This window comes from Danio rerio, chromosome 25 (genome assembly GCF_052040795.2).
Source record: "Danio rerio strain M-AB ecotype USA chromosome 25, GRCz13ab, whole genome shotgun sequence".
Lineage (NCBI taxonomy): Eukaryota > Metazoa > Chordata > Actinopteri > Cypriniformes > Danionidae > Danio > Danio rerio.
In genome coordinates, this window is record NC_141045.1 from 36,905,973 (window position 1) to 36,927,373 (window position 21,401).

Below are 21,401 nucleotides of genomic sequence, written 5' to 3' on the forward strand. Positions count from 1 at the left end.
GGCCGACAGCAGGGCTCGGAGGGGAACCCCACTGACATCTGGCATTTAGCTAAGATCAAGACCTTACACAAGTGAGATCTGGCGCCTGACTAAGATCAAGACCTTTTTAACACGTTTGGCTTGCTAACTGCGATTTTACTCCCGGGAGGGGGTTGAAATCAGGGGGCTGTGCGATTTACTTCCGGAAGGAGGTTGAAATTGGGGGCCACAAAATCAGAGCTGGAAAGCTTAACTTTTCGATTTAAGGTGAAAAATCGAAATCTGTTGGAGACGTCCGACAGATTAATAGGTACCAAAAAAGTCCAGGGGAAGGATTGTTGCCAGCATGGGGAAGTCTCAAAGCAAAATAAGAAGATATGATACACCGATGTTTGTGGAACATGAAAAGACTTTGTTTCTTGACCACAGAGAGCGCCTCTTTAAAGAAAATTGCCACTACAAAACTCAAACAGGCTGTTTATCAGATGATCGAAAGTTTAGGACCATAGGCCAAAAAAACATGACAATAGCAGTGAAATGGTCAAAATGACTCCGTAGTGAGCAGTGGTGGAAGGAGTACTGAAAAATCATACTCAATTAAAAGTAGCATTACTTGCCTAAATGCAGTGCAAGTAGAGTGAAAGGATCTGTTGTAAATATTACTCAAAGTATAATTACTTTAAAAAGTACTGAATAGTAGTGAGTATTGCGCTGTAAAAAGCTGATGCATTTACATGTAATTTGTGTGTAAACGTAACCTTCTGTAGTGCATTTAGTTATTGCCCACAGGCACACAACATTACGAGACATTAATATTAAGTTAGATTTAGGTTGTGATGTCAGGTGACCAAAATTCAACATCTAGCCAGTCTAAAGACAATGCTATTTTATGTATTCTATTTTAATACTGATGTTTACTCGTCAGATAACGCTGGGTACGCTTTTATGACCGTTTACACTGTCAAAAGGCGTACCGAACCGTACCGTACCACTTTTTCGGGACCCTTTCGAAAGGGTCCCAAAAGGTGGAGCTACACGCGCAGCTGAACGCTATTGGTTTACAGAGATACGTCATTCGTAGACTCAACAAGCCAGAATGTAAACAAAGGACCCGCCATGTTTGAAATGCACAGCGAGAGATTACAGCGGAATTATGAATACATATTCAGCCATGGTCGATCCTGCAAACAAACCCTGTCGTCGTCATGATAAACCGCCACAAAGCCATGGAGAAGAGCAGATTCACCCTGTGCCGCGTAGTTTTTAACGAGCCAATCTGAAGCCCGAGTGGTTTCGCTTTCTTCCTTGCGCTCGCCGCCCGTCTCTATCTAAAATAACAAACTTCTTGAGCTGATGATAATAACATGCACTTGATTATTGACAAGCTTTTGGAAACCCGATCCTGTGAGAAGCTTACAAACGAGAGAGACACATTCAGAAAGAAAAGGACAAACGTGAGAGTGGGGCGCGGGAAAAAAGGCGAAGCCAATGAGCAGGTTATTTCTTCAGCAAGTGTTTTAATCTTCATCATCACCTTTTGGACTAATATGAACTGGGAATGATGGAATGACTCTCTAACGCCCTATTCACACGGGGCTTCAGCGTCAACGCTTGACAGAGGGCGTGTCTGAAGTTGGAGCTGAAACGATCGTCATAGAAGCGTCAGCCAATGAAATTTAGTCAGCAATAAGCCACTGTCTGAGCTGGTGTATTTGCATACAGCGATCTGATTGGCTGACGCTTCCGTCGGCGCTTAAAGTTGAGCTGGTTCCAACTTCTGCAGCGAGGAACGCTTCTGAAGCGGCGCCGACGGATCCACAATGCAGTTCGGCAACGCCTGACGTCATCCATTCAAAGTGAATGGGAAGCGTTGACGCTGACGCCCCGTGTGAATAGGGCGTTACAGAGGCTTCATGTGCTGCTGAAGATTACAGACACAGATGAGAGGTTTTCACTGACTGTAGGCTGTACTTTGTGTTGTTTTGAACCTAATTAGCGACGAAATGTCTGCTTTGTGTAGTTCTTCTGTAGCTGGTAACATCGGAGACTGTAAGGGTCTGTATGTGTTCATATGTTCATTTATTTATTTAATATAATTACAGACGTTACAGTAGGCTGTTTTGCACTGTCATTGATCTGCAGTTATAAACAACTGCTGTTTATAGAAAAGTTAGTAATAAACATTTATACACAAGTATTTGTGTGTAAAGCATCTGTTTTGTGAGAAGTGCTTTTCATATTATATGTGAACGACCTGTGCAGCTCTATTGTAGACATTTTCTCGAGCGAAAATGACGTCGACTGAAACTTTGTCATACACCACGCCCACCAAAAGGTTACCCTTGGCAGTGGAAACGCAAGCCTGATAAAGGTGACCCGTACCGACCCAAACTACCGTACTGTACCAGTCAGTGGAAACGAGCCATTAGTAGACCGACTGCTTAATATCTGCTCCTTTAACAGACATTTAACTGACTGTAAGAAGCTTTGCAAGTACATGGCCACTTACACTAACCCTAACCTAACAGTATGCTTATAATCTGAGAATTTGCTTCAATGTAACTTTTTTAAATTCAACAAACAGACCATCAAATGAAAGTGACCGAGGTGTTTTGTCGGGCAGGCATTGTGTATTGTAGCATTGCCCTGTTGAAAGATCCAGTCAATACTGCACAGACTGGAGGGCCCTCAGTCAAGAGGCATCCCCGCTGTAACATGGCCACATAACCAGCAGTTGTTAGTCGTCCCTCCACAAACTGATGCTCAATTTTACCATTGAAGGAAAAAGCACCCCAGATCATGATGGAGCCTTTAGAAGACGTCTCATGTGGAATCTCCTTGTCATGCTAGTATTGTTGGAAGCCATTAGGACCAAACAGGTTACTTTTTTTTTTTTTTTTTCTTCAGAGAAGAAAACTCTTCACCTATTCCCATTCTCTATAATACTACAAGCTTTAGTGGACTTTGTGATAATGGTGTCATTTATTATCTTATTTCTCACAATAGCCTGCTGTCATGAGTCAAGCCGTTCAGGTTTGGACAGATTATGAGTCAGATTTGTTTCATGTGAACTGATTTCTTAATAATACAATACAATAAATGAACCAAACCCACCAAACACATCATAAAGCAGACAAAAACATCTGACAGAGTTATGCAGTAGATTTGTTTAGTGAAGGGGCTGAGCTAACTTCGCTGATAATCCTCTCTATGGTGAAGCGAACCGCACAAAAGAGTCCAAATTAATCGCCAAATCAATTAGAGTCGCAAGTATTGACATTACAGTTCAATACAAGTTAAAAAGCTAACAATGATGTAGGGAAACACCCCGTATCTGTTCAGTTTGTGAATCAATCACACGGGTTTTGTTAAACAATATTAACGAGTCATTCAGGATTGCCTCAATGTTAGATCAGGCCACATCTCCTCCACCACCGTCACACTCAACACTGGTGTACCACAGGGCTGTGTGCTCAGCCCCTTCCTCTATTCCCATTTTACCATCGACTGTAGACCTGTGAACGGATTCAACACCATCAAATTCAAAATTGACACTACAGTGATTGGTCTAACCAGCAACAATGATAAGACGGCCTACAGGGAGGAGATACAGCATCTGGCCACTTGGTGCACCGACAATCTGCTTCTTAACACCAACAAGACCAAGCAGCTCATTGTGGACTTCAGGAAGGGACAAACAGGCACACAAGATCCCATCCACATCAATTGGATGGCGGTTGAGCCTGTCTCATCCGTCAAGTTCCTGGGGACCCACATCTCAAAGGACCTTTCCTGGACCACCAACACCTCCAGCCTGGTCAAAAAGGTTCGCCAGCGCCTATTCTTCTTAAGGCAACCTAAGAAGAACCAGCTTTCATCAGCCTTTATCAGTGAACTTCTACCGATGTACAATAGAAGGCATCCTGACCAGCTGCGTCACAGTCTGGTATGGAAGCTGCTCTGTTTCTTCTGGATGTCCTCTATAGCTGGCAGTGTGGTCCGTGTGATGCTTTGGGTAGTTTTCACCACCCGCTGCAGTGCCTTACGCAACACTGTCTGCACCGAGCACGCAGTATTCTTAGGGACACTTCTCACCCTGCTCACAGACTGCTCCCCCCGGACAAAAACCAGCAGACTGAGGAACAGCTTTTTCCCCCCGAGCTGTCCTTTTGAACTCTGCCCCTCACTGACTCTTTTGCCCCCCCAAATACACCCCACACTCTTCTCTAACTTTTACTCCTTACAATCACTGCACTGTTTAACATTTGCACAATTTAAAATCGCACACATTCATTGCACTGATTCACTGTACTCATCCGCTGCACATATACATTTGTAATTATATTTATCTATCTGCACACTTCTGTTCATTTCGGGCGCATATGTGACCAAAACGGTTGCAATTTCGAGACCTGAATTCCATGCAAATGTCAAAATGTCACCAAAATAGCAAAACACTTTCTGTAATTTTTGTGTAGGCTTGTGTTACAAAACTGTAAAAATATTTAAATATTAAATTTAAATATCTGCTTTACCCAAGTCACACAAGTGCCAATCTTGCATCTGACACATCTATAATGCATGTTTACAGATTGATATTTTTCTGCTCCCATAACGGTGTGGTTACTTATTTTGGGAAGTATAAACATGTTTCAATGCTCAGCAGTAAAGTAAAGTGTTCTCTAAATATCTAAATGAAGTATAAATGAGAGTGATACCTGAGCTGGAATCGCAGAGACAGCATTTTTGCTCCGTCTGTTCTGACTGGCAGCAGGGCAAACACTGGCTGTCGATGGCATGAAGCGCGAACCCTGGGCGGCAGGTGAGGCAGCTGCGGGGCCCGGCGGCAGAGCAGTGTTTACAGGACCCGTCGCAGGGTTCACAGATGCCCTGACAGCATTAAAAAAGACATGCGTCAAATGTTCGGTTTAGCCATAGCAGTGTTGTTAGAATAGGGTATATGCAGAAGGACTTTTATATTTCAGTAACCCAGTTCAAGAGCTTCAGGTGATCAGTATGCCATTACAAAAATCGCCACGCTAAAGGTTCAAGAAACCCTTAAGCACTTTCTTTGATTTCCTAGATAATTTTAAATCCATCTTCCAGGTTTAAAATCATTATTCAAGAGTTCACACTTAGCTATTGCTTGGTAATAGAGGCATGCTGTCATGGGAGAGAACCCTGAGCTCAGAGATACTTGAGCCCAGGGCTCCCATCTGGTCATATACTGCAGTGGTTCTCAAAGTGGGGGTCGGAACCCCCCAAGGGGTCGCAAGACAATGAAGGGGGCTCACCTGGGGCCTCATGTATCAACGCTGCGTACGCACATAAACTTTGCGTACGCCAGGGGTCCGTTCTTCGTACCTCGCTTAAATGATCTAAGATGATTTGGCAGATCCTGGATCTTTTAATCTTGATAACTGATCTCTCGCTAATTTGGTTCTTCAAACAAGTTCGCGAACCAGATTAGAATGTCTGGATAAACTGATCTGAGATCGCTGCGTGTGTTGTGAAGGACAGATCTATCGATCTTTGAAATCATGATCAGCAATGCAACGATTGGCTGACGGCACAGCAGCACAATGACATCATCTGATTAATATTCATTTATCCATGTGAGCAAAATTACATCAAATGAGCAGTAAACCGTTTGTTAAATGTGACACGCAATAACCTTCCACATTTGTTGTGAGCTGCAGGCTTTACACTTTCTTGTCAAGAGTATTGATCATGTATTTCAATGCATATCAGTGTATTTAGTTCTACATTTAGAAAATATTGTCTTTTTTTATAGTAGCCGGTTTTTAATCGAGGTAAAGAATAACTGGTTGTTTACAAAAGCATTTTGATATTGGTAAAGGCGTCTGCAACTTTTGTGAAGCATCAAATCACTATTAACTATCAAAACATGTTTATGACTGCATAAATGAATTATTGCTTTAAAAAAAGTCACATTCTGCATTTCTATCATACACAATTTGTACTAAAGTGATCTAAAACGTTCATATCAATAAGTTTTCTCTTTGCACCACCAGGTGGCAGTCTTTGTACTTTTATTTCGAGGGTGTAGATTGCATAAGTTTTATGTATAACTTTATTTATTTTATTAATGACTATAACTTTATATATATTTACTAACGATGAACTGAATGTGGGAATGTGCGCACCTCCATGCCAGCTTTATGGCTGGTGTACGCACATTTTTTGTGCGTGTCTGTTTTATTTCCATTGGCGACTCCTAGAGGCAGTTGTGTTAAATTGCACTCTACAAAGTGTCTTCTCAGCTTGTATGAGAGGGGTTCATTCGCATGTCTAGTATATAAGGTTTCCGTACCATACAGTTGACCATCCAAACATTAAAACGCAATTTGCATCAGTCGCCGGTTTTCCCAATGTAATCGGAGTGATCTACTGCACACACATTTCTATAAAGGCACCATGATCTGAGGATGAACTGGCATATGTGAATCAGAAACATTTCCATTCAATAAATGTGCAAACTCAATTTGATGCACAGACTTGTTAATGATTCCTACTTGTCTTTCTCATGATAAAGAGTATATAGGCAAAATCTGATATGTATCGGGGAAAAAAAGAATAAGTTCATCAGCCGCTGGATTCGAACCGAGCTCATGCTTGAACGTATCAAAACATGTTGCCACTGGTTTAGCGAGCAGCGCCACTTGGGCTGTTAAAACACTACAGAAGTTTTACACCTATAGATCTCAAGATTTATTTTTTAAATCTACTCAGTGCGATGTTCAGACCCAACTGCGTTAACCGCATCAGGTAATCTCTCCCCACTATATATAAACTCTCCCCACTCTATTTTTTCTTTTGTTATTAATTCAAGAGGACAAACTTGCAAAATAAAACGTTTTTTCTCCGGTCTACCTCCGAAAGCAGCACCTTCAATTCACATTCTGTTCAAAGTTTCTCTTTTTGCTTTCTTTTGACATTGCTTTTTCTTTGGGTTTTGCCAAAGTAGAGTCATTAGCATATTCATACGGGGGCGGAGGCAGGGAGGGGTTTTGTGCTCGTGCATGTTGCGCTCAGTTTCACGTTCATTCAGATGTACAAACAGAATATGCGTGAGATCTGGCGTACGCAATGTTTCATCCATCTGAATTTTTTCTGCGTACGCAGAATGTTTTACACGCAATGTTTTAGTATGATTTCCACGCAAGTCTTCGTACATGAGGCCCCTGGTGATTTTTTCCAAAAATCCTATTTATTTTTATTAAACCATAAAAATTACAATATTTTATCCAGAACCTTCTGAAGAGAAAAAAAAATAGCCGTTTATAGTTACGATGTACTATATAGTCACCATAGTAGCTTATAGTTACTAGTTCTATTGGATTGCGACCCCTGGGGTAATGACATTATATTAAAGACACCGTAATAGCAGCAGATTGATTTTATAACAGCAGGTTAAACTTTCTGGCACATTTACAGCACTCGCATACATCAAATTAAATGGTGGATAGACTTAGGACTATTGGTGTGTGTGCGCCTTTGCATGCAAGGTTTTTGTATTTATAACCACCTCATGGGATACTGGGGGTCGCGAGTCACTGGCATTGTTATTTTGGGGGTCATGGGCTGAAAAGTTTGGGAACCCCTGATACACTGTAGCATAGAAGAGGATCCAATGTCAGGTCGGTCTTGAGAGCTTCCTCTGATAAAGGAGGGATGGGGGATTCTTCAAAAACGAAGATAACCTGGGATATTTATTGAAAGCTTGGATTCATCTGATTTGGTTTATCGATGATGGTTGATGCGGGACCAGCCACGATTCTGATCATATGAGAAGACCCTGCTTCTTAATTTTTATTGACAGCATGTGCTTTCCAATGAGAGACCTGCCAAGCTGCGAGGCACGCAGTATTTAGGTGGTTGTGAAGGGTCGTATGTGTTTGATTCTATGATCCACTGGGTTTGTTGCATGTTTTTCCCTGCGATGCTGCCAGGGCCGATACAGCCACGCTGTTTGTGTGCAGCAAGCATTTTTGTTAGGAGAATTGGAGAATGTTGGACTTTGTCTTTTATCAGTTGAGTTTGTTACCATTCAGACACATCACCTATATCTTTGCTGTTGTGTTCGCACATGTTTAAAATCTCCAGATTAGCTGGATGGTTGGAATAGACAGTGGATAGCAGTACAGCAGGTCCCTTCCCTGTGTCTGCATTCAGACACAGGGATTCAGGAGAAGAGAAGTCCTCCTCGTGTATAGTGTTTATATAAACACAATTATCTCTATAATGATATAAATCGTCAGTAAACTATGACATTAAAATGAGTTAGGAAGTGTGTAGCCAGAAAGACGTTAAGAATACGGTCTGACCCTTTAGTCATGCAATGTTAGACTGCTTCAACACTGAAATGAATTTGAAATGTTGAGGCTAGGGTTATTTATCATATCCTGTAATGCAATGTTGCATCTATAAATGGTTTCATCATGGTTATTGCCTAATTCGAGTGGTTGCCAAATATCACGCATGAAGGTGACATTATTTTGCAAGTAAAAACATGTTATCTTTTTTAAAGGCTTCGGACGGTGCACAACGTTTCCTTATCAGTTATAAACAGGCTTGCATTCGTTACCACAGAGAAATGCTGGCTCACATTTCAATACAATTTTGCAAGAATGTGCAATGCAAATATTTTTCATACGGCAGTGTGTAAATGCGGTGCAAAATGGCCCCACTTACATCTTGTGAGTAATATCGGCTTTCCTCACAGCGAGGGTAACAAACCCCATCCTGCAGGACGCTGCCCCAGTCACACGACACACAACCCTGAGGAGTGTTATCTGAAAATCACACAGCGACATGTACAATAGACGACTGTAAGAGAATGTTATGCAAATGATAGCGATCTCATTTGTTTCCTTTTCCAACAAGTCAACACGCTATCAAAATGAACAAACAACATTTATTAAAATTCCAGCTTTTCAGAAAGTCTCCGTAAGCAATTAAAGATGGTCGTAGTTGCTTTTTGGTGCACATGTTATGAATGCACTGTACTTTAAATGGGCTTGGTGAGTACAGTAGCTCCAGTGAAGACGAGGCTTGTCATGCCACATGATGCAAACCTACTGTTATGGCTATGATTTGCTATTGGTTTACTGGCTAAGATTGTGAATTGAGCATTGAAACATGTTTGGTGTTGAATAAAGTTGCTAAGGGGTCTACTCTGAACTGGAAAGGCCAGTAGGCTGGTAAAGATGGCATCCATACAGAAGGCATATTTATTTTAAACGCACAGATCATGTTGAATTACATTTTTTGGCGACACTATTAAAACCTTTTTTATTTTTGCTAAATTCACCTTGTTTGCCATGTTTTCATCCGTATTTTTACAGTAGTGCTAGTGAGGTCAGCAGGGGGCGCTTAACCTGCAGTCTGTGTGAGTCCTAATGCCCTAGTATAGTGAAAGGGTACTGTAACTGAGGGGGGTGTGTGTTCAGTAAGTGAAGAGCGGAGAGTATGGGTGTAGCTAGGGCTGTGAATGGGAGGTGTAGGGAGCGGGTTGAGTTTGATTGGCAAGTGAAGAGCGTTATTGGGGGAGGGGGAGATATGTAACTCGAGTGGGTTCAGTAAGTGCAAAGGGGGTGGGGGTGTGGCTAGGGGTGCAATCACCAAGTAAAGGGCAAGGGGGTAGGGGCTTTGATCGATCAGTGAAGAGGTGGGAAGGTTGGGTGGGTGCGTTCAGTAAGTGTAAGGGGGGTGGCTGAGTTTGATCGGTAAGTGAAGAGCGGTGGGAGGGGTTAAGAATGCGATCGGTAATTAAAGAGCAGGAGAAGAAGAGTTTTGATAGGTAAGTGAATAGGTGCAGGGGGTTGTGATCAGTAAGTGAGGGGCAGGGGGGATGAATTGCCATCAATAACTGAAGGGTGTGTTTGTTTAGTAAGTGAAGAGAAAGGGGGAGTGGCTAGGGGCAGATTGGTAAGTGAAGGGGGGTTGAGTATGATCGGTAAGTAAAGAGCGGTGGGAGGGGTTTCGAGTGAGATTGATTAGTAAAGAGCAGGGGGGCTTTGATCACTAAGAGGTGGGGAGGGAGGTTTCGTTCGGTAAGCGAGGGGCGATAGGGGAGTGTGATCGGTAACTGAAGAGGGTGAGTGCGTTCAGTAAGTGAAGAGCAGGGAGTGGGGATGTGACTAGGTGTGCGATCGGTAAGTGAAGTGGGGGGGGGGGGGGGGTTGTGTTTGATCGGTAAGTGAAGAGGTGAGGAGTTGTGAGGGGTTAAGACAATGAAAATTTGGGGAGAGGGGGGTTGTGTTTGGTAAGTGAGGGGCGGGAGGGGAGTGCAATCGGTAACTAAAGAGGGGGAATATGTGTTTAGTAAGTGAAGAGCGGAGGGTGGGGGTGTGGCTGGGGGATCAGTAAGTAAAGAGTGAAGGGGGCTTTGATTTGCTTAGTGATGTGGTGGGAAAAAGGGGTTGAGTTGAGAGTACAATCGGTAAGTGAAGTAAGGTTGGGCAGGCCAGATTCATGATTGACCATCAAGCCACCAGAAAATGTCCTGGTGCTCTCCTGACTGCAGTAGAAACATGAACTGGACTTTCATGGTGGAAAAAGAACCACGGTAGTTTCTCTGGTTGCAACAACTTTCTGATGAAGTTACTATTTTGTTCTCAGAAAACTGTGCTTATTTATGCAAATTTTCAAATTTTCTGCAAAAAAATAACTGTACCATAAATCCTAATGATTGAGCTTTACTTGTATTGAACCCAGAATATACCCTTAAACTGCAAAGTTATTCACAATTGGAAGGTTAGTAAGTCAATTATCATTCTTCCAGGGAATACAGCTGAGCAACTTCTTTAGAATTACATGAGAACATCAATATATTTATCCAGGTATTACTTTAATACCTTATAGGTTAAGTCAACAAGTTGCATTTAAATGGTGTATCTATAGCATGCACTTTTCATTGGTACTGACTAGTCAAACAGAACAATATCCATCTGCCGGGAATAATAATCTGTGATCAAATAAGGGATGGTAATTAATAATGAACTGAGTTGACGTTGGCACCATAGAATCTGATAAGATGTGAGAACTATAATAACAGAAGCACCTGTGCAGGACTTGCAGCTGGTGTGGCACTGTCTGCAGCTGTGGCCACTCTCAAAAAAGCGCTGCGGACATTGATCCACACACTGCCTGGTGCCTTGCAGGTCCAACATTGTTGGTGTGCAAACCCTGCAGGCATCTGGTCCCGGGCCTGAGCACTGTACACAGGAGCTGTCGCACTTTTCACAGCGTTCCCCTGAGCTGTAGTACCTGAAGATGGAACATCAAGCTCAATACATGTTCTCTTGTAATTATATATGAAGACAACAGAGGAAGGAAAAAATTAGCTATTAGTAAGACTTCCTGAAATTTCTCATTGAATCACCACAAGTGGCTGTCACCATTCCTCAAGACCCTGACCCTGTCATTACTCCTCAAGACCCTTACCCTGTCACTACTCCTCAATACCCTGACCCTGTCACTACTCCTCAAGACCCTGACCCTGTCATTACTCCTCAAGACCCTGACCCTGTCACTACTCCTTAAGACCCTGACTTTGTCAATACTTCAAGACCCTGACCCTGTCATTACTCCTCAAGACCCTGACCCTGTCATTACTCCTCAAGACCCTGACCCTGTCACTACTCCTCAAGACCCTGACCCTGTCACTACTCCTCAAGACCCTGACCCTGTCACTACTCCTCAAGACCCTGACCCTGTCACTACTCCTCAAGACCCTGACCCTGTCACTACTCCTCAAGACCCTGACCCTGTCACTACTCCTCAAGACCCTGACCCTGTCACTACTCCTCAAGACCCTGACCCTGTCACTACTCCTCAAGACCCTGACCAATGTCACTACTCCTCAAGGCCCTGACCCTGTCATTATTCCTCAAGACCCTGACCCTGTCATTACTCCTCAAGACCCTGACCCTGTCATTATTCCTCAAGACCCTGACCCTGTCACTACTCCTCAAGACCCTGACCCTGTCACTACTCCTCAAGACCCTGACCCTGTCACTACTCCTCAAGACCCTGACCCTGTCATTACTCCTCAAGACCCTAACCCTGTCACTACTCCTTAAGGCCCTGACCCTTTCATCACTTACCAGGACCCTGACCCTGTCATTACTCCTCAATACCCCGACCCTGTCACTACTCCTTAAGACCCTGACTCTGTCATTACTCCTCAAGACCCTGACCCTGTCATTACTCCTCAAGACCCTGTCACTACTCCTCAAGACCCTGACCCTGTCACTACTCCTCAAGACCCTGACCCTGTCACTACTCCTCAAGACCCTGACCCTGTCACTACTCCTCAAGACCCTGACTCTGTCCCTATTTCTCAAGACCCTGACCCTGTCACTGCTCCTCAAGACCCTGACCCTGTCACTACTCCTCAAGACCCTGACCATTGTCACTACTCCTCAAGACCCTGACCCTGTCTCTATTCCTCAAGAACCTGACCCTGGCTCCTGACTACACACTTTAAGAACCTTAGAAGAGAAAGAGGGAGATAGAGAAAAAGATAGAGTGAGATGTTCTTACCCTGTGGGACAGTGAATAACGCAGAGATGAGAGAGAAGATGAAGGTATCCTGGTGCACAGCTCAGACAGTCTCTGGGAGATGCTCCAGTACAGGTGCCACACACATGATCACAGGGCATACAGAAACCCAGCTCTACCCCGTCAGCCTCCTCATGGGCACTGTAAGTTCCTGCTGGACATTTGCTCACACATGAACCATCTGGAACATAAATGCATTCCCAACATTAGGTAGATCTTCTGCAACAAAGCATTTCAGATCTAACAATGTAATTTAAAGGCTAACCTTCAAGTACCAGCAAATTAAAAAAAACATCAAAATCAATAAAGTTTTCATAGCAGTAAATAAAGTGGCATTCATTCATACTGTTGAGAAAGTTGGGCAGGGCACAGGTTTGGCAGTCAAAGGGTCCAGGGCCTTCACAGGACTGGCAGAGCCGATGGCATGCTTGGCAAGTGAACTGGTTGTTTTGTAGGAATGTTCTGGGAGGGCAGTCTGAATCCCCAGTTACCCCACACATCATGGTGTTAGGATCCAGAACCAGTCCTTTTCCACACTGCAGACACTGGGTGGGCTCTGGACCCTCACAAAGCGCACAGGTCTGGTGACATTCTGTGGTGTCAAAAATGGGCTGTATAAGTCAATCTGGTTACATATGTTCACATATCAGTCACATTTATCTACATACATTCAAATTATTTCACATATAAAAAGCCAGTATACGCCAGTTTTAGCATGAATGGCACATGAAAACTGAAGCAGGCTTATTACAGTTGTAATTTTCATCAACCAAGGTTATACAAATATATAAATAAATACCTAAAATTTAAATCTCTTATGTTAGAATATAACTACAGCTAATACTTCACCCTGACATTCTTTATCAGAGGTCTGGTAATAAGTGCCTCCTGGGCACATTTCCAAGCAGGTGCCTTCATAGAGTTTTGGTGTGAGGACAGAGCAGGTCTCGCAGTCATCAGAAAGAGGACCAGAGCATGTGGCACAGGTGGCATGGCAGCTCACACACACCCCCTGATCCAAGTCTTCAAAGTAACCCTTCGGACAGACGGCCTTGCACGCCCCGTTTAAGAGCAAATAGAGGAAACTGCACTCTGAAAGCAAATAGATACACGATATATTTGTTCTTTATGAAGTGATTGTAATCTTTCCACTGAAGGTAATCAAAACGTGTTACTACTGCTATGTAAACAAGAATAAATAGTACACAATATAATAACAGGGATGAATTCAGTGTAACACTTAAGTACAGACTAATTCTGACTATTAATTAGTTACTTATTCGTATGCTTATTATTAAGATACAAGCTGTTTTAGTATGTATAAAGTACATATTCTGCATGATCTTATTCTACATGCTTAATTCTACCCAATACCTAAAGCCCACTGCTACTAACGATCAACAAAGACTACAGAATACACAAGACATGTCATTTGTATTGTTTTGAATGGAGAAAAGTATAACAATCAATATGGCTAATAAAGCCGGCCTTCTAGTACAGGAGCCAATCATCGATCGCTATATGGCGAATAAAGCCCACCTTCTAGAACAGGAGCCAATCGTTGATCGCTATATGATGAATAAAGCCCGCTTTCTTGTACATGAGCCAATTGTTGATCACTATATGGTGAATAAAGCTCGCCTTCTAGTACAAGAGCCAATCGTTGATCGCTATATGGCGAATAAAGCCCGCCTTCTAGTACAAGAGCAAATCGTTGATCCCTATATGGCGAATAAAGCCCGCCTTCTAGTACAGGAGCCAATCGTCGATCGCTATATGGCGAATAAAGCCCGCCTTCTAGTACAGGAGCCAATCGTCGATTGCTATGTCGAATAAAGTCTGTTTTTCTACTACTGGAGCCAATGGCTATATGGCGAATAAAGCCCACCTTCTAGTACAGGAGCCAATCATCGATCGCTATATGGCGAATAAAGCCCGCCTTCTAGTACAGGAGCCAATCGTCGATTGCTATGTCGAATAAAGTCCGTTTTTCTACTACTGGAGCCAATGGCTATATGGCGAATAAAGCCCGCCTTCTAGTACAGGAGCCAATCATCGATCGCTATATGGCAAATAAAGCCCGCCTTCTAGTATTGTAGCTGATCATATATCGCTATATGGCAAAAAAAAGCCCACCTTCTAGTACGAGAGACAATCGTCGATCGCAATATGGCGAATAAAGCCCGCCTTCTAGTAGAAGAGCCAATCGTCGATCTCTCTATATTGCAAATAAAGCCTGCCTTGTACAGGAGCCAATCGTCGATCGCTATATGGCGAATAAAGCCCGCCTTCTAGTAGAAGAGCCAATCGTCTATCGCTATATGGCGAATAAAGCCCGCCTTCTAGTACAAGAGCCAATTGTCGATCGCTATCTGGCGAATAAATGAAATTCAATCGTAAGCTTGGCAAGTAGTTTTGGAGAGTTTAATGTTTCCCCATTCAGACAGAATGCTCAAGCATACTGCCCGAGAGGTGTTTCAAAGATGGCCACCGAGTGAAATGACTTGTTTAAAGAGACTTTGCTATTAAGAAGCAGCAAATTAGTAATTTATTGTGGTAAAATGGTTTGATAATAGCGAGAATTGTACCTTAAAATAAAGATTGACTGAATTCAGTATTAATTCTGTTTCAAATTCGATCTCTGCAATAATAAATTCTCACTCGTGCAGGTGGAGAAATCTGTGCAGGCATCACAGTGAGGAGCACAGCGTCTGCATGTGCCGTCTTCTGCCACGTAGCTCATGGGGGCGCAGCTCTGGCGGCACTGCCCATTGGCCAGATGAAGACCCTCTCGACACGAAAGGCACTCTGTGCTTGTGCCATCACAGGTCAGACAGAGTCCATCACAGGGTTCACATGTCCCCATTTCTGTCTCAAAATAACCTCTGCAAGAAAAACCAAAAGATACAAACTACTTTAAAAAGGGCAGGAGCTCTCTCATTCTCACTTTTAATTTAAGTTGAGATTACGTCAAACATAGAATAAGGAATGCACATTTCAGAGCACTGCACAGGATCTTTAAAGATTCATTTGGAAACCCCTAATTTGGAGGAATTTCAGGTCGAAACGCAACCAGAATGATGTATAGAAACTCAAACAACCAACTCCTCTCTTCTATTGTAAAAACTAAAGTACACTACCTGACAAAAGTCTTGTTTCTTATCTAAGTTTTAAAAACGACAAACAATAACTTGACTTCTTGTTGATCATTTGGTATCAGAAGTGGCTTATACGAAAGGCAAAGGCCTCTAGATGACTCTTATTTGACCACAATAAAAAAGGATCATGCCTTTAATTTTTAATTAATTAGGACAGTAAGGTCTGATTTTGCTTAGACAGAAGTCTTGTCACTGAACAGAAATAATGTCCAATATAGAATATAAAGTCCTGCTGCAGTGGAGACAGAATGAATACTGTGTCTGACTCCATCATGAGCTTGGAGGACTGCATCCATACATCTCTGACTCAAATCACTTAATAATAGTCATCTGGAATAACAAAGAAAGCGCCCAGAGTTCATCAAGATCCTTTAGATTCATCTTCAATGCCTTCTCCTTCATTTTACCCCAGACATGCTCAATAATGTTCAAGTCTGGTGACTGGGCTGGCCAATCCTGCAGCAGATTGACCTTCTTTGCTTTTTAGAGCTTTGATGTGGAGGCTGAAGTATGAGAAGGAGCGCTATCCTGCTGGAGAATTTGCCTTCTCCTGTGGTTTGTAATGTAACGGGCAGCACAAATGATTGATCTCTCAGGCTGTTGATGTTGCAGATCTCTCGCACGCCCCCATACTGAATGGAACCATGATTTCTTCTTCACCGAACTTGACTGATTTCTGTGAGAATCTTGGGTCCATGCTGGTTCCAGTAGGTCTTCTGCAGTGTTTGGGATGCAGTTTAACAGATGATTCATTCTGCCACTTTTCCAAATGATCAACTAGAAGTCAAGTTTTTTGCATTTAGTCATTTAGCAGACGCCTTTCTGCAAAGTGACTTACAAATGAGGACAAGGAAGCAATTCACACAACTATAAGAGCAACAATGAATAAGTGCTGTAGGCAAGTTTCAGGTGTGTAAAGTCTAAGAAGGAAAGCATTAGTAATGTGAGAAATTATTATTATTATCATTTTTTTTGTACAGTTAGTGGTATAGCTAGAGAGGCAATTGCAGATTAGGAAGTGAAGTTATTATATGTTGCTCTTAAAACTGGGATCAACAACAAGAGATTTGTCAGGTAGCATATGCCTTTCTTGTTTTTTTTTCCGTGTTTATGATGTGGATATCATAATTGCAAGATTTTCACAATTTCACAATTCAAATTTGTTAAATATTCAACAAATACAATAAAATAAAATAATTTGATCTGTGAATAAATTAATCAACAGAAGATGAATTGGTGATCTCTCTATACAGACATTTCAAATATAGTTGAAGTCAGAATTATTAGCCCCCTTTTGAACTTTTTTTTTTTTTTTTTTTTTTCTCAAATTTCTTATTTCCCAAATGATGTTTAACAGAGCAAGGAAATTTTCACAGTATGTCTGATAATATTTTTGTCTTCTGGAGAAAGTCTTATTTGTTTTATTTTGGCTAGAATAAAAGCAGTTTTCAATTTTTTTAACACCATTTAAAGGACAAAGTTATTAGCCCACTTTAAGGTAAACTTTTTTTCCGATAGTCTACAGAACAAACCATCGCTATACAATAGCTTGCCTAATTACCCTAACTTGAACAGTTAACCTTGTTAAGGCTTAAAATGTCACTTTTTAAGCTGTATAGAAGTCTTAAACAATATCTAGTCAAATATTATTTACTGTCATCGTGACATAGATCAAATAAATCAGTTATTAGAAATGAGTTAATAAACTATCTTGATTAAAAATGTGTTGAAAAAAATCTGCTCTCTGTTAAACAGAAATTTGGGAAAAAATAAACAGGGGCTCTAATAATTCAGGTTGGCTAATAATTCTGACTTTAACTTTAGATCAATCACTCATTTCATCAGTGTTTATCAGTTATTCATTTTTTTCCAGCACCGTCTGACAGCATTTCGTATGGTCTAACTCTAGTTTGACACTGGCTTTACTCTTCTCCCATTTAGTAAAAATGTAAGCTGTCTCTGAGTGAGAGATAAAGAGCGCCACCTTCTGGCACCAGCAAATAATTCCTTTTTCACTTAAACTCAAAGGAACAGTTTTAAAGTTTAAGTTTGTAATTTAGGCTGTAATGCAATCACACAACATTGTTCGGATATTATTGAAATTTTACTGCAAAATCAGGATGTTTTAGTCCCTTTTTTAGGGCAGAGTTTTTAAGCAGTTTTTAAATTTAGCTTTTTTTTCAGTTTTGTCACAAAAAAACAAAGGATGTTAATTGTATCTGAGCTTCATGATCTGCACAATATTGCAATGAGATTGTCAAAGTATTATTCTATATATCCTGATGGATAAAGGGACTAAGCCGAAAAGAAAATGAATGAATGAATGAATGAATGAATGTATAAGTGTGGTGTGAATGGTTTGTTTCAGAATCAGAGACTCACTCTAATTATTTATTAATTTAACTCAATTATCATTTAATTATTATATTTTTATTATTTATTTGTATATTTAACTCAAATATTGTCCTTTAATTATTATATTTTTATTATTTATTTGTATATTTAACTCAAATATTGTCCTTTAATTATTTTATTTTTATTATTTTTGTATATTTAACTCAAATATTGTCATTTAATTATTATATTTTTATTACTTATTTGTATATTTAACTCCAATATTGTCCTTTTAATTATTATATTTTTACTATTTATTTGTATATTTAACTCAAATTGTCCTTTAATTATTATATATTTATTATTTATTTGTATATTTAACTCAAATGTTGTCATTTAATTATTATATTGTTATTATTTATTTAACTTAATTATTGTCATTTATTTAATAATATTTTTATTTTAAAAAATTATTTATATTTTTAACTCATTTACTGTCATTCATTATTATTTTTATTTTTTATTTTTATTTTTTTGTTATTTATTTGTTTAACTCCATTATTGTCATTTAATTATTATTTTTTATTATTGGTTATTTAACTCAATTATTGTCATTATTTATTATATTTTTATTATTTATTAATTTTTTTAACTTAGTGTTTTATTTATTTATTTATTATTTTTATTAATTATTTATTTATTTATTTATCTCCAATTATTGTCATTTATTTTATATATATCCTATATATCCTGATGAATAAAGGGACTAAGCCGAAAAGTGAATGAATGAATGAACGAACGAACGAACGAACGAACGAACGAATTAATGAATGAATGTATGGATGGTAAGTGTAGTGTGAATGGTCTGTTTCAGAATCAGAGACTCACTCTGGACACTCTGACCAGCAGTTTCCCTGCAGCAGGTAGAGCTGATAGGAGTCGCTCTTACAGGTCAAACACTCGTCTGCGCTCTGGCAGAGCTCGCAGTTCTCAGCGCACCGTTCACACTGCAAACTAGAGCTGTTGCCATAAAAACCCAGCGGACATCCATCCACACACACCGACTCCTGCTCCAGCATGAACCCTGAAGGAAACACACATTATTCACACATATCATTCATTTTCTTTTCGGCTTAGTCTCTTTATTAATCTGGGGTCGCCACAGCGGAATGAACCGCCAACTTACCCAGCATATGTTTTATGTTTCCAGCCTCAACCCAATACTGGGAAACATCCATACACACTCATTCACACACATACACTACAGACAATTTTAGCTTACCCAATTCCCCTATAGCGCATGTGCTTGGACAAGGAGAGCAACACAAGGAGAACAAGCAAACTCCACACAGAAATGCTAACTGGCCCGGCTGAGGCTCGAATCAGCGACCTTCTTGTTGTGCTGAATATATTATTTTAATTATATTATGCAGAATATATTATGCTGACCTATATTTAATCAAATGTTAAATGTATAATATATTCTGAATATGTAATATTATTTGCTGTTAATTAAATTCTAAATTATATTTTTCTTTTGGTGCTAGAATATATCGATAACACATCACAGCCAGAAACATCACAATATTTTGTCCCACCCCAATCTACAGTGTTTGTCACTCTGTTCATCAGGTGTGAGGAGAGGAAAGCTAACCTATACGTTACCGGAAGCACAGGAGATGCAGTTCTGGGCCGCCGGGCCGAAACATGTGGAGCAGGAGACGTCACAGTACCGGCAGGAGCGGCTTTCCCCTTTACAGTAAGAACAAATATAACATACTGTCAACTTATTTAACCCCCTGTGCATATACTGTAGTGCAAACTGACTTCCTTTCATTGTGTTCTGGAAGAAAACATTCTCTGAATTAAACCACTGTAAAGATATATCAGATCAATTTATTTATTTATTTTTATTTAGTAACACTTTACTTGAGGATGTGTTCATAAGACACCTTTATAATTACGATTATGATTCATCATTAATGTGCTAAATTGAATGAACTAAATTATTGTCTCTTATTTATTATTTTTTATTATTCATTTTTTATTATTCATTTTTTTATTTTACTCCATTATTGTTATTCAGTTATTATATATTTATTATTTATTTAACGAAATTATTGTCAATTAGTTATTTATTTAATTAAATTATTGTCATTTATTTATTATTGTTTTTATTATTTATTTATTTAACTCAATTACTGTCTTATTATTATTATTATTATTATTATTATTATTATTATTATTATTTATTTAACTCAATTGTTGTCATTTATTATTATTATTATTATTATTATTATTATTCATTTAACTTATTATCATTTATTTCTTATTATTTTTTAGAGATTTTATTATTTATTTATTTAACTCCATTATTGTCATTTAATTATGTTTTTTATTTATTTATTTACTTACCTCAATTACTGTCATTTATTATTATTATTATTATTTATTTAGTTATTTGTTTAACTCCATTACTGTCATTTAATTATTATTTTTATTATTAATTATTTATTCAACGCTATTGTCATTATTTATAATAATTTTTTAATAATTATAATTTTTTTATTTAACTTATTATTATTTTTTATTTTTTTAACTTCAATTATTGTCATTTATTATTATTTTATTTATTTATCTAACTCAATTTGTCGTTTATTTATCATTATTATTTTATTATTTATTTATTTAACTAAATTTGGTATTTTTTTATAATTTTTTTATTATTTATTTAACTCAATTGTTGTCATTTAATTATTATTTTTATTATTGATTATTTATTTATTTATTTATTTATTTAACTCAATTATTTGCATTAATTTTTTTAATATAGATTTTTTTATTAACTCAATTGTTGTCATTTATTTGTTATTATTTTTATTATTTATGTATTTAACTCAATTATTGTCATTTATTTATTTATTTTGTATGTATTTAACTCGTTATTTAGGTTGAATGTCTCAAGATACACACCAGTAATGTGCATTTCTAAAGTATTTTTTTTTTTTTTTTTAAATAAAAGCTGCTTAATTATCCAAATCTATCTCAGGCCTAGTCCTGTCTGTGAAAATGCACGTCTTTACGTTTAAGTGTAGTACTCTCAGATGTCCAGCTGATGGCAGCACTACACCAACATTAATAGGCGTCAGCAATTATCAAGTTTCTTTTTGTTTATTACTTTATTATTCAATTCAAGTTCATTTGTAATTATTGTTTCAAAGCAGCTTTATGAAAGGTGCACGAAAAAGTCACGGTTATTAGTTACCATTACTTTATTAATTACTAATAACTTTTACTAATTAACTAGTGGCAAATAGCTTTACCGGTGTTATAAATAGCTTT

General features: G+C 39.2%; 2 protein-coding genes and 1 long non-coding RNA gene across 5 annotated transcripts in view; 1 reads left to right on the plus strand and 2 right to left on the minus strand.

The window, feature by feature from the left end:
- otud7a (OTU deubiquitinase 7A) overlaps window positions 1-21,401 on the plus strand; it is a 192,211-nt gene that overhangs the window by 41,070 nt on the left and 129,740 nt on the right. The window contains exons 2-3 of one of the 2 annotated variants that reach the window (XM_087312550.1): window positions 15,237-15,395; window positions 19,692-19,818. The gene's annotated coding sequence lies outside the window, so the exon portion shown is untranslated. The remainder of the gene's footprint in view (window positions 1-15,236; window positions 15,396-19,691; window positions 19,819-21,401) is intronic. The other variant, XM_087312552.1, reaches the window with a different exon arrangement.
- The window catches only part of LOC100330575 (cysteine repeat modular protein 2), a 51,438-nt gene that overhangs the window by 2,942 nt on the left and 27,095 nt on the right, over window positions 1-21,401 (minus strand). The window contains exons 7-15 of one of the 2 annotated variants that reach the window (XM_087312548.1): window positions 19,725-19,811; window positions 18,948-19,143; window positions 15,229-15,452; window positions 13,417-13,659; window positions 12,914-13,159; window positions 12,550-12,748; window positions 11,066-11,271; window positions 8,695-8,795; window positions 4,698-4,869 (exon numbers count right to left, since the gene is read on the minus strand). In XM_087312548.1, the coding sequence (XP_087168674.1) occupies window positions 4,698-4,869; window positions 8,695-8,795; window positions 11,066-11,271; window positions 12,550-12,748; window positions 12,914-13,159; window positions 13,417-13,659; window positions 15,229-15,452; window positions 18,948-19,143; window positions 19,725-19,811 (1,674 nt within the window). Of the gene's footprint in view, window positions 1-4,697; window positions 4,870-8,694; window positions 8,796-11,065; window positions 11,272-12,549; window positions 12,749-12,913; window positions 13,160-13,416; window positions 13,660-15,228; window positions 15,453-18,947; window positions 19,144-19,713; window positions 19,812-21,401 lie in introns of those variants that run through there. The other variant, XM_087312549.1, reaches the window with a different exon arrangement.
- On the minus strand, window positions 134-3,421 carry LOC147837902 (uncharacterized). The gene is made up of 3 exons (XR_015526739.1): window positions 1,884-3,421; window positions 1,449-1,561; window positions 134-1,329 (listed from the first exon to the last, which is right to left on the minus strand). It is a non-coding gene; the product is annotated as an uncharacterized LOC147837902 (long non-coding RNA).